The sequence below is a fragment of the Leptidea sinapis genome, chromosome 2 (assembly GCF_905404315.1).
Source record: "Leptidea sinapis chromosome 2, ilLepSina1.1, whole genome shotgun sequence".
In the NCBI taxonomy this organism is placed as follows: domain Eukaryota; kingdom Metazoa; phylum Arthropoda; class Insecta; order Lepidoptera; family Pieridae; genus Leptidea; species Leptidea sinapis.
This window is the reverse complement of record NC_066266.1, coordinates 27904818-27916933: the sequence shown is the minus strand read 5'-3', so window position 1 is coordinate 27916933 and position 12116 is coordinate 27904818. Positions and strand designations below refer to the sequence as shown.

General features: G+C 38.0%; 1 protein-coding gene across 1 annotated transcript; it reads left to right on the top strand.

The window, feature by feature from the left end:
* The first annotated feature begins 2509 nt into the window (after positions 1–2509).
* Positions 2510–8054, top strand: LOC126974762 (zinc finger protein OZF-like). The gene has a single exon (XM_050822423.1). The coding sequence runs from the start codon at positions 3238–3240 to the stop codon at positions 4579–4581; it is 1344 nt and encodes a 447-aa protein (XP_050678380.1). The 5' UTR covers positions 2510–3237; the 3' UTR covers positions 4582–8054.
* Positions 8055–12116: the final 4062 nt, after the last annotated feature.

Sequence of the window (12116 nt, the reverse complement as noted above, 5' to 3'; positions counted from 1 at the left end):
ATCTTAACGAAGAAAACAGACTGTTTATTAAACAGGAATGTAATGTTGAAGTTGATGCGGAGCCAGGTAATTATTGACAACAAATCATTGAGTTAGCAGAATTACTGAACTCAAAAGTAATTTATTAATTAGTGTAAGTCAAAAATAACACATAAGTATGTCAAAGTTAAACATTTTACTATTCACCAGTACTTTGTGAATGTTGAGACTTAATGAGAAAGAATGGCAAGAAATTTATTGTTACTCTTCTAAATCAATACATACTGCTTCATCATTTTACAATTTATGCAAAGTGATGTAACATAAAATTAAGAATAACTTGTATTCCACCTTTGCATGACATGCCACATGACTAATAAAGGTATCGTCCTCACCATCTGGATGTGTGTTCTTCCTCAACAGTGCGGTTTTCAAGGAACATACTTCCACATGCTGTGGAATGAGCCTCCTTGTGCGGTGTTTTCAGGAAGATATGTCATGTTTACATCTTTTTAAAGGACAAGGCAGCGCTCTTGTGATACCTCTGGTGTTACAAGGGAATCACTTAATATCAGGTGAACTGAGGGCCTACCATCAACTTTTAATAAGCGATGCAATTCCGATGCAAATCTATTTAGGTACCTAAACTGTATTGCTAAACTTCGTACCATGAAGTGCCTTTTACTTTTACTGAATGGCGTTTGGATCCCTTAAGAAGAATGAACGAAATAAATTTGTCTGTGGTGAGAAAGAGATGACGCTCTACAGTCGTTGCTTAAGTTTGTCTCTCTTACTCGAACCATATGCGTTACATTTCGAAACCTAAAATGATATGATTTTAGCGGGATTATGATTTTTATTTTTTTTAAAAAACATTTTAAAATTGCGCTTTATAGCGTCAAATTAAAAACCATTAATGCTTTTTTGTACTTATTAAATAATAGTAATATAAATCAATATAGTTCTTTGAATTACAAATTAAATGTTTGCTTAGGTGTTTTCGTAAAAATAACGAGTTATGAACGCACCTCCATTGATGTTTGATTTGACAGGACCACAAAGGACATTTTTTTAAATTGGTGCTTGAGAACAGGCTATAGTCCGGGTCCCTTATCTTTTCTCAATAAAATTTTCCTTTTCTGTATGTTTTCACTATTTTTTAAAAGTTATTAACAACACGATTGACTTTCCTATAAGGAAGTAGGAACTTTTTTCGAATCGCTCACTTTGACACAAAAGCTATCCAGTTTAGGTTGAAATATTATCTCATGGTACGAATGAATGAACGAACTAAATCAATTTGCGATTCAGTTGATATCATTTTTAACATTCAATTGACATCATTATGATTTAATCAGTTGATTTGACGTCAACCTAAATTAGATAGCTCTAATCACGTCGTGGTACGAAATAGCAAAGCATTTTAGGTTGTCAATTGAATCGCAATAAGGGTTTATGGTAGGCCCCCTGTACACTTGTTTGTCCTCCTTTTCTGTAGTAAAAATAAAACTAATGCAAATGCTTAGACCAAAGTTGCTAAATTTGGATTGTCATTAAAAAAAAGATTTTTAAATGGTCTGTATATTTATTTTATTGTTTATTCTTGAGCATATATAAACTAATGGCTTACTTGTGATACTTTGTTCTTAGTTTTTGGAACATCATGTATTTTTGATTGATCATTAATAAAATACTGTACAAAAATGTGTAGAATGAGGTGATTGTGCGCATTGCAGCGGCATTGTAATAGACTGGGCGTATCAATTACTATCAGCTGTATGTCCTGCTTGGCTTGTCCCTTATTGTTAAAAAAAAACTAGACATATTAATAGGCATGACTGCCTCTACAATGAGTTTAGTATATCACGAAGGTGGTCCTTTGATTAATAATATCTTTGTGATTTTTTTTTATCACCTGTATCCTTGCGATCTGTTTTCATGGCATTGAGCACGAGATTAAGAGTTTCTAAAAATAGGCATGAATGGTTTAAACCCTTATCCATAAATTCTAATCTATTAAAGTTCTTGAAGCAATCTTCTTTTTATTCTTTTGAAGGTGCCGGTTGTTCTCATTAGATTTCAAGCAAGTTTGTTCGGATGCTGATTCGAGTTCCTTAGTGGTGTATAGAGGATTTTTTGTTGTGATTTTAAGGTCCCAAAGAAACTGGCAGTTTGTAAGGTGCTATAGTTATTGTGAATAACCGGCAACTAATCCCGTCAACCAGTACAATTTTCGAACTTTTTCTTTTAGTAAATATATGTTTTATCACGAAAGGCACGGCTTTGGTTTCATTTGCCTCGATTCTCCAATCTTTAAGCCATGTACTGACTTCATTTAGGCTATTGCTTTTTATATCATATGCAACTGCTGGATTTTCATGTGAGCTGGCTCACTTTTGCTGAAATATGAGCAAAAGTGCCCATAACGATATTCGCTGTAGTTAACAGGTCAAAGGTATATGAGGTACAAGACAGGACCCATGACGCTTCCTTGGGGGACTCCAACTTTTATTTAATGTAAACAAGTTTTGTCTTCGCTATGTTTAACATAAAAGCGCCGATGATTTAGATATAAATTAATTTGTAAGTAGTCATGTATGGGCAGAGCTTTTTACAATTTTGTAAAGAAGACCTTCATGCCACGCATGGTCTTAGACTTGGCAGATATTCAAGAAAGCAAATGAACATTATTATTTATGTTCAAATTCGTTATGTACTTAGGCGATTGAACAGTGTACTTTTTGGATTTCCTGTAGGCTTCACGGAAGCCGAACTGGTGGAACGGAATCAGTTTAGACTTGACAAGTCCTGGAGTAAGTCGTATCATAAAGTGGATTTCAAGGTATTTTAGCTAATTGGGAGGAAGCTTACTGTCCGGTATTATACGACAGTATCCGGGTCTTGGGCCCGCTTTTGGTTATGAGAATTATTTCGGCAACCTTCCTTATGCGATAACGCACAAACTTTCCCGAACGTTGTAAATCTCTAGTCTAGCAGGGCGAAGCCTGTATCAGGAAGTTCTTACAATGTTTTTGCAGCATTAAGATCGTATTCAGGTGCCCTATTAACTTCTGGTTTTCCAATAGACTTTCATTCTTGTTGAATTTTTAATAGGCTGTGCTTTTTGTGGATTAAGAAATTAGCATTTTAACTAAAAAGTTAAAAAGCTAATTTCCTTGTTTCATATACATTCTTGAAGTTTATAAGTTTATAATATTTTTCGGTAATACAGATGAAGCAGAAACAGAACTAAATAAAATGGATCAAGAAAATAATAGATTCATTGGCAGCAGCAGAGAAGATCTATTATGTGTCGAAAGAAATATGGTAAAAGAGCGATCTGTGCAGGATCAAGCAGTAAACAATCATGAAAAAACTAAAATCAAGAGAGAAATCTCAGAATTTGGCGAGGAAGTACCAATTATAAAAAATTGTAATGAGTCTCAACAGGATAATATAGAACCAAATAATGAAGACATTCAAAAGCAGTCTTTATATGTTAATGATTTTAAAATTTTGAAAAAACATAATATGACATGTACCGAAGGAAAATCCTTTCCATGTGATATATGCGGCAAAATTTTCAATAAATTGAGTACATTAAAGAGACATTCTAGTATGCATACTGGTGAAAAACCATACTCTTGCATTGAATGTGGTAAGAGTTTCAGTCAAAGTAGTCATTTGAGGAGACATAGTAATATTCATACCAAGGTAAAACCCTTTTCTTTTTCAACACATAGTGATGATAAACCCTTTTCATGTACTGAGTGTGGTAAAAGTTTCAATCGATCTGGTAATTTGAAGACACATAAAAGAATACATACCGGAGAAAGGCCTTATTCATGTAATATATGTGACAAGAGATTCAATAAATTGAGTACATTGAAGAGACATTTTAGTATTCATACTGGTGAAAAACCATACTCATGCATTGAATGTGGTAAGAGTTTCAGTCAAAGTAGTCATTTGAGGAGACATAGTAGTATTCATACCGGGGTGAAACCCTTTTCTTGTACAACACATAGTGATGAAAAACCCTGTTCATGTATAACACATAGTGATGAAAAACACTATTCATGTACAACACATAGTGATGAAAAACCCTATTCCTGTACTGTATGCGGCAAAAGTTTCAATCGATTTGGTAATTTGAAAACACACAAAAGAATACATACTGGAGAAAGGCCTTATTCGTGTAAAATGTGTGGCAAGAGATTCAATGATTTGAGTGCATTGAAGAGACATTTTAGTATGCATACTGGTGAAAAACCATATTCATGTATTGAATGTGGTAAGTGTTTCAGTTTGGGTAGTCATTTGAGGAGACATAGTAGTATTCATACTAGGGTGAAACCCTTTTCTTGTAATATCTGTGGTAAAAGTTTCAATTTTGCTGGTCATTTAAAGAGACATAATACAATACATACTGGTGAAAAGCTCTATTCATGTGATACATGTGGTAAGCCTTTCCAACGATTAGGATCATTGGCGCGACATATTACAACACATACCGGTGAAAGGCCCTATTCATGTAACATATGTGGCAAAAGTTTCAATCAACGTGGTATATTGCAGAAGCACATGATTATACATAAATAGTTGTTCTAAATTTTGTAATGTTGATGTGAAATGTTTTATTTATTGTGGGTATTTCAAATATGTGGTGACAGAATATACATACTGGTGAAAAGGCGTATTCATAAAATGTGTTGAAAATTCTATCAATTGTGGTAATTAAACACTATAGTAACGTTATTGGCTTCGACAGAATATATCGTTTCTTAGAAGTCATACTGAAGGAAAATTTTAACCTACTTTTGGAATGCATAGATTATTACGAATAGATGATAGAATGAAAAATCATAAAAATGCGGAAGCCATAAAATTAAGTCATTTTTGATTTAAAAAATCATCAATAAGAATCCACGCGTTTAGTGTTGAGCGCGACAAACATACAGCTGACAGGATTTGTTTATTATTTGGAATCTAGTTTAATACCATCCAGGAGACTCAATTTAACCAAAAGTATGGAAAAGTAAAGAAAATCAAAAATATTGCTCCCCAATTATGTTTATTCGTCAGTTAATGTTGCGATACTGAATTTTTTTCAAAAAGTACAGTAAAGTTATACCAGTTTTTAAGTCTAATAAGAAAAATACTAACAATTAAAAGACCAGTTTCTATTCTGCCTACAATCAGTAAAAAAAATGAGAAAATAATTTTAAATCAATTGTTAAACCATTTCTCTGTCAATAATAATAAATGGCATTCTAAACAATTTGGTTTTACAAAAGGTCGTTCAACATCTGATGCCGGTATGGCGTTGATTCGACACATATTTAATGCTTGGGAGAAATCAGATAACGCCGTAGGAATATTCTGTGATCTGTAGAAAGCATTGGATTGCGTAGACCATTCTACTCTTATCGGTAAGCTCAATTATTATTGAATAAAAAGCAAATCACTTTTTCTTATTACTTCATACTTAGCTAATAGAAGCCAGAAAGTAGTATTTAATAATGAACATTTATCACGAGCGGGATATATATATATATATATCCGCTCGTGATACGATATATATATATATCCATCATTTTATACGGAGGGGCGTGTTTCAGGGTTCAATCCTAGGACCTTTCTTATTCCTAGTCTATATTAATGATTTGCCATTTGTAGCCTCGAAAGAATGTGAAATTGTTTTATTCGCTGACTCTTCATTAGTTTAAAATATTGATAGACGTTCAAAATTAATATTTTGTCACCAAAAGCGAGCAAATCAAAATGTATTGAATTCTCCCTACCAAATGTAAAAAAATATATCAAGAAGTATTCTTGGTAGTAATATTAAATGGGGAACCTTTAAAACTTATTGCTTCTACTTCGTTTCTTGGAATAGTATGAGATGGAAAACTACGATGGGGCGCTCATATTGAGGCAATCTCAAATAAACTCAGTTCTGCTACTTTTGCCACCAGATGAATTAAAATCTTACTGATACTAACACAGCGAGATTTGTTTATTTCAGTTATTTCCATAGAATTATGCCAGCTGATATCGAAATAATACTTGTTTTGCACAAAAGGGCGATTAAACCCATCTATAGTCTGAATTCTAGAGAATCCTTTAGAAATCACTTTAAACACATAGGAGTTCTAACAATAGCTTCCCAATTCATTTATAGTAATATATGTATAGTTTATAATAGAAGGAATGAATACATTCAAAATAAAGATGTACATACCATCAATACAAGAAATAAAAATAAAATGGCTATTCCAAAAAGAGAGACAGTAAAATGCAACATTCATTTTCTTGTCTCAGTGTGCAGTTCTTTAACAACAAAACATTTTCGATACAATTCCAAAATCTGACTTTAGCTGCTGTGAAGAACAAGGTGTTGAGTGAGTTGTTTACATGACGTGTGATTTAAATTAAGGTATTTTTTTAAAATATAACTATAACTTCATATGCATACCAATGTTTTTGTCAATAATTTTATTTTTAAGCGACTCAGAATCAGAGATACATAATTGTTAAATAAATTTGTTTGTTAGTCCTACTCTATAAATCATACAGTATCAAAACATACCATACCCCCCTCTCCAACCCGAATATGACGCTCCTGTGATTCCCCTGGTATTGCAAGAGAACGTGGGCGGCGGTGATCACTTAACACAAGGTGACACATACACTCGTTTGTCTCATTTTCCATAAAAAAAATCAGTCGCTATTTACTTTACGATTTGAAAAAGATCAAATCAAAATCACTTTATTAATTTAGGTCACGGAAATTACACTTATGAATGTCAAAAAAAATATTATTAAATCTACCGTTACTTCGTAAAGGGTTGAGCTAATAAGACGAAGTAGCAAGAATCATTGCCACTCTTTTAAATCAAGATTTACATTTTTCAAATAATTTCAATTACAATATAATATGTAAAGTGATGCAACAAACATAATCAAACGTCAAATAGTCAATGCCTTACACGAGATAATCAAAAAACTAAATGTAAATACCAAAATACCAAACAAAATTTATTGAGTACATTAGCTGCATCACCCACACACACCGTAAAGAAATAAAGGTATTCTGTGAGCATTCTATGAGCCTGACGCATGAGCCAGCCATCGCCTCTACAATATATTTTAAAAATTTTACTAAACACGTCTACTTACAATTTTAACCATTTAGCTTATAGTATAATAATTCATAATTATAGATATTATTATATTTAATAAAGTGTAATTTAAGCTCAAATCATTTAGAAGAGCAAGTCATATCCAAGCTTTCTTATCATATAAAATCTAAATAATCCTTTAAATTGTAATACGATTTTTCTATAAGTTTATGTTTAATATTGGCTTTGAACTTGTTTAGGGACAATTCCATTATGTTCTCAGGAAGCTTATTATAAAATCTAACGAAATTACCGATAAATGATTGTCGAGTATACTTAACCTAGAAGTGGGGATTATTAGTTAGGTGTGTATAAAATAGTGTGCGTCTCTGAATGCCGGATAGAAGTGATAGCTAAAACTAATTTAAAGTTAAACTTGTTAATATTGAAATTGTTTAACTAGATAAAAGCTTAGATTTTATGCAAATTAATACGATAATGTAAGGAAATTAATATTAAATGATTGTAAAATATATTCTTAGTTACAATTATTGAATATGTACATTAGAACTTTGTGTAAGTTATACATTATTACTATAATTATTTAATCATATAAAAGTAACAATTGGTTAGAGTGAGAGAGGAGGAGCCTGTCTACCGCTGCCGTATGCGTGAGAGAAAGGGAAGACAGACAGACTGGCGCCGTAACGCGTTACGTTACGAAGCGGTTTAACCTCCCATTAGAAGTATCGCTTCAATAAATAAACTGTGTAAATGTAAATGATCCGTTAAGTGTAATAAGTAGGTGATTCGTTACATTAAGTGAGTTTGACGATTATATTAGTCATCATGTATGTGAATGAAGGAGATTTAAGCCTGTGTTTCCGTCACTGCGATGCGGATTCGAAACTGTAACCAAGGTTCTTAATTAATAATAAAAATAAATTGTTATTTAAAGTGTTTTATTTCAACTATTTTTTGATAACATTTAAAATTACACTCGGTACTAGGTACATAATAAAATATGTTTATGTGAAAGCCGAGTGTTTTGCGGTCTGCAAAAACCAAACAATATTTAGCCAGGTATCTACAATATATACTTTTTTTATTAGCTTTTGTAGAATTACTGTTATTATTTTGTACGTACTTTTGTTTGCTTACACGTGCTATTTACTATTGTGTGTGTATTGGTCAATGTAAGGTGTTTATTAGCTGACAGCTAAGACGACAGGTAAAAAAACTTTTCCGTGTAAGGCTATAACAAGTTTACCAGTGGGAGGCTCCTTTGCACAGATTGCCGGCTAGTATATGGGTACCACAACAGCTCCTATTTCTACCGTGAAGCAGTAATGTGTAAACATTACTGTGTTGCGGTCTGCAGGGCGCTATAGCTTGTGAAATTACTGGGCATTGTCTCAAGGTGACGAGCGCAATTGTACAGAAATTTTGGGTTATTTCAAGAATCCTTTGCCCTGTGCTGCCCCGAGGCGTAAAAAGAATAGAGTAGTCCCAGGTCCAAGGGTGTCGTAAGAGGCGACTACGGGCTTTTTGAAAGTGGGAGAGTCACGCTGCTGTCTTATGACGTCAGCACAATCGGGCCAGACTCGTCCGGGTTACTTACCACACTCGCACAGAATACCTGCTTGAAGTAGCGGCCTAGTGCCGCTATGTTTCGCATAGGTTAGTGTCGAGGACCGGAAGCCATTCCCCCCACCCCCCCAACAAAATATGAGAGCGGTATTTAAAGAGAAATTACCCCAGGAGGTTACAGGCTCTTGTAGAGCCGGAGAATCCCTCCCCGAGCATTCGCGCTCGGGCTGCCCTCGTGTTCTGGGGAGGGCACAGTACATGCCTCATGCCGGGGTATGTGTGTACATTAGGGAGGATATCTGCTGTCGCCGTCTCGGCAATTTTGAGGGTAGGGGCCTGTCTACTCTCTGGCTCCGCGTAGATGTAGAGGACCGCGTCCGCATCTATGCGTGTGTCTACAGGTCCCATAGTGGTAACGCAGAAACGGATCACCTCATGGGCTGCATTCAAGCGGCATTTGATGACGTGCTTGCTCAGATCCCCTCCGCTGAAATCGTAGTTTTGGGTGATTTCAACGGGCACAATGCCGAATGGCTTGGATCACGTACCACAGACTACGCAGGGCGATCTGTGCATAATTTTACATTGGCGTATGGTCTGTCCCAATTGGTTGAGTCGCCGACGCGGCTCCCGGATGTGGATAGCCACATGCCGTCCGTATTAGATCTTCTGCTGACTACACATCCCGATGGTTACCAGGTCTCTGTCGACGCCCCTCTCGGAACGTCCGACCATTGCCTGGTCAGGAGTGTAGTGCCTATCCGACGCCAACGTCGCAGACCACCAGCGAACCGCCGCGTTTGGCACTACAAGTCAGCAGATTGGGATACGATGCGTTCCTTTTTTGCATCCTACCCTTGGGGCAGGGTTTGTTTCCCTTCGGATGATCCTAGTGCCTGCGCCGTTGCAGTAGCCGATGTGATACTGCAGGGCATGGATATTTTTATACCAAGCTCTGTAGTACCGATCGGTGGCAGATCACAGCCCTGGTTCGATGCGTCAGTTAAAGCAGCATCTGACTGCAAAAAACAGGCGTATCGAACTTGGGTTGCGGCGCTGGGCTCAAAGGATCCGAACTGCAAAGTTCTGAAGAGGAAATATAACCGTGCCTCCAGATTTTTTAAGCGGCAAATCGCCCGTGCGAAATCGAAGCACGTCGTCAAAATTGGCGAGCAGCTTTCCAGTTACCCGACCGGAACACGCAAGTTCTGGTCGTTGTCGAAAGCTGCTCTTGGTAACTTCAACCAGCCGTCCATGCCGCCGTTGCACGTGAGGAAGGACACCCTGGCCCATACGGCAAAAGAGAAAGCCGATCTCCTGTGCACTCTTTTTGCCTCCAACTCGACTCTTGGCGACAACGGAAAAACACCGCCGACCATCCCGCGGTGTCAGAGCTCCATGCCTGAAATACAGTTCCGACAGAAAACTGTTAGGCGAGCTCTGTTTTCGTTGGACGTCAGGAAGTCGAGCGGGCCGGATGGCATTTCTCCAATCGTGCTTAGAACGTGTGCCCCTGAGTTGACTCCGGTGCTAACGCGTTTATTCCGGCACTCTTATTCAAAAGGCGTAGTCCCTGATTCATGGAAGTCAGCCCTTGTCCATCCGATCCCAAAAAAAGGAGACAGTTCGGATCCGGCAAACTACAGGCCTATTGTTATTACCTCCCTACTCTCCAAAATCATGGAGAGCATTATTAACCGCCAGCTCTTGGTATACCTTGAGGGTCACCAGTTGATCAACGACCGGCAGTACGGCTTTCGCCATGGTCGGTCGACTGGCGATCTTCTGGTATACCTAACACATAGATGGGCGGCGGCTATTGAAAGCAAGGGGGAAAGCCTGGCAGTTGGTCTGGATATAGCGAAGGCCTTTGATCGTGTATGGCACAAGGCGCTCCTCGCAAAACTTCCATCATTTGGGCTTCCCGAGAGCTTATGCAAGTGGACCTCCAGCTTCCTCACTGGGCGCAGCATACAGGTCGTTGTCGACGGTTATTGCTCGAATCCCAAGCCCGTGAACGCTGGAGTGCCCCAAGGCTGTGTGCTATCTCCCACGCTGTTTCTTCTGCATATCAATGATATGTTGGACACCGCCAACATGCATTGCTATGCAGACGACAGCACTGGTGATGCCGTATACACGGGCCACGCAGGTCTCTCTCGGGAAAACATCGACCAGTGCCGGGAGAAACTTGTGTCTTCTATCGAGTCCTCTCTCGAGAAGGTCGCGGAATGGGGTAAGTTGAACCTTGTCCAATTTAACCCCCAGAAGACTCAAGTTTGCGCGTTTACCACAAAAAAAACCCCGTTTGCCGTATCACCGCTCTTCGAGAACACTTCCCTTAAAGCCTCACCTAGTATCGGAATACTGGGTCTCGAAATCTCGAGCAATTGCCAATTCCGTGGCCATCTGGAGGGCAAAGCCAAACTGGCTTCAAAGAAACTGGGCGTCATAAATAGAGCACGGCAATACTTCAAGCCGGCCCACATTCTAGCGCTCTACAAAGCGCAGGTCCGGCCTCACATGGAGTATTGCTGTCATCTCTGGTCTGGCGCACCCCAGTATCAGCTCGATCCATTTGACCGCGTGCAACGCAGAGCAGCTCGAATTGTCGGGGTCCCAGTGCTCTGTGAACGGCTGGATCACTTTGCGTTGCGTAGAGACGTCGCTTCATTGTGTGTCTTCTACCGCATTTATCACGGGGAGTGTTCCGAAGAGCTGTTTAACCTGATTCCTGCCGCCGAATTTCACCTTCGCATGACACGCCACAAGTTACGATATCATCCCCACCATCTGGATGTGTGGCGGTCCTCCACAGTGCGGTTTTCAAGGAGCTTTCTTCTTCGTACCACGAAGCTGTGGAATGAGCTTCCTTGTGCGGTGTTTCCGGGACGATACGACATGGGTACCTTCAAGAAAAGCGCGTACACCTTCTTTAAAGGCCGGCAACGCTCTTGTGATTCCTCTGGTGTTGCAGGAGAGTGTGGGCGGCGGTGATCACTTAACACTAGGTGACCCGTACGCTCGTTTGTCCTCCTATTCCATAAAAAAAAATCCTGAGTAGCACTGCATTGTAATGGGCAAGGCGTATCAATTGCCATCAGCTGAAAGTCCTGCTCGTCTCGTCACTTATTTTCATTTAAAACAAAAGTTTTTAGTTGCAAACAATTATTGTTGTTCTAACTAAACTACTCTAATTCTATTTATTAATTTATCTATTCTACCAAATTTTCTCGGGAAATTTGCCAAAATTTTAATGAAATACATATAGCAACTCGCTTAGAAAGTTCATCCAACACCCGCTCAAGGCTTTGTATCGACCCTTCAATTATATAATAATAACCCTCGTTACACAATTACATACAACTAAAAAAAATTTGAATTTATTTATTGTATTAAGTGTATTATAAGTAGAGTAAAAAA

Bases quoted from the DNA above. Each gene is read 5' to 3' on its own strand.
- LOC126974762 (XM_050822423.1), top strand. From the start codon at position 3,238: ATGGATCAAGAAAATAATAGATTCATTGGCAGCAGCAGAGAAGATCTA.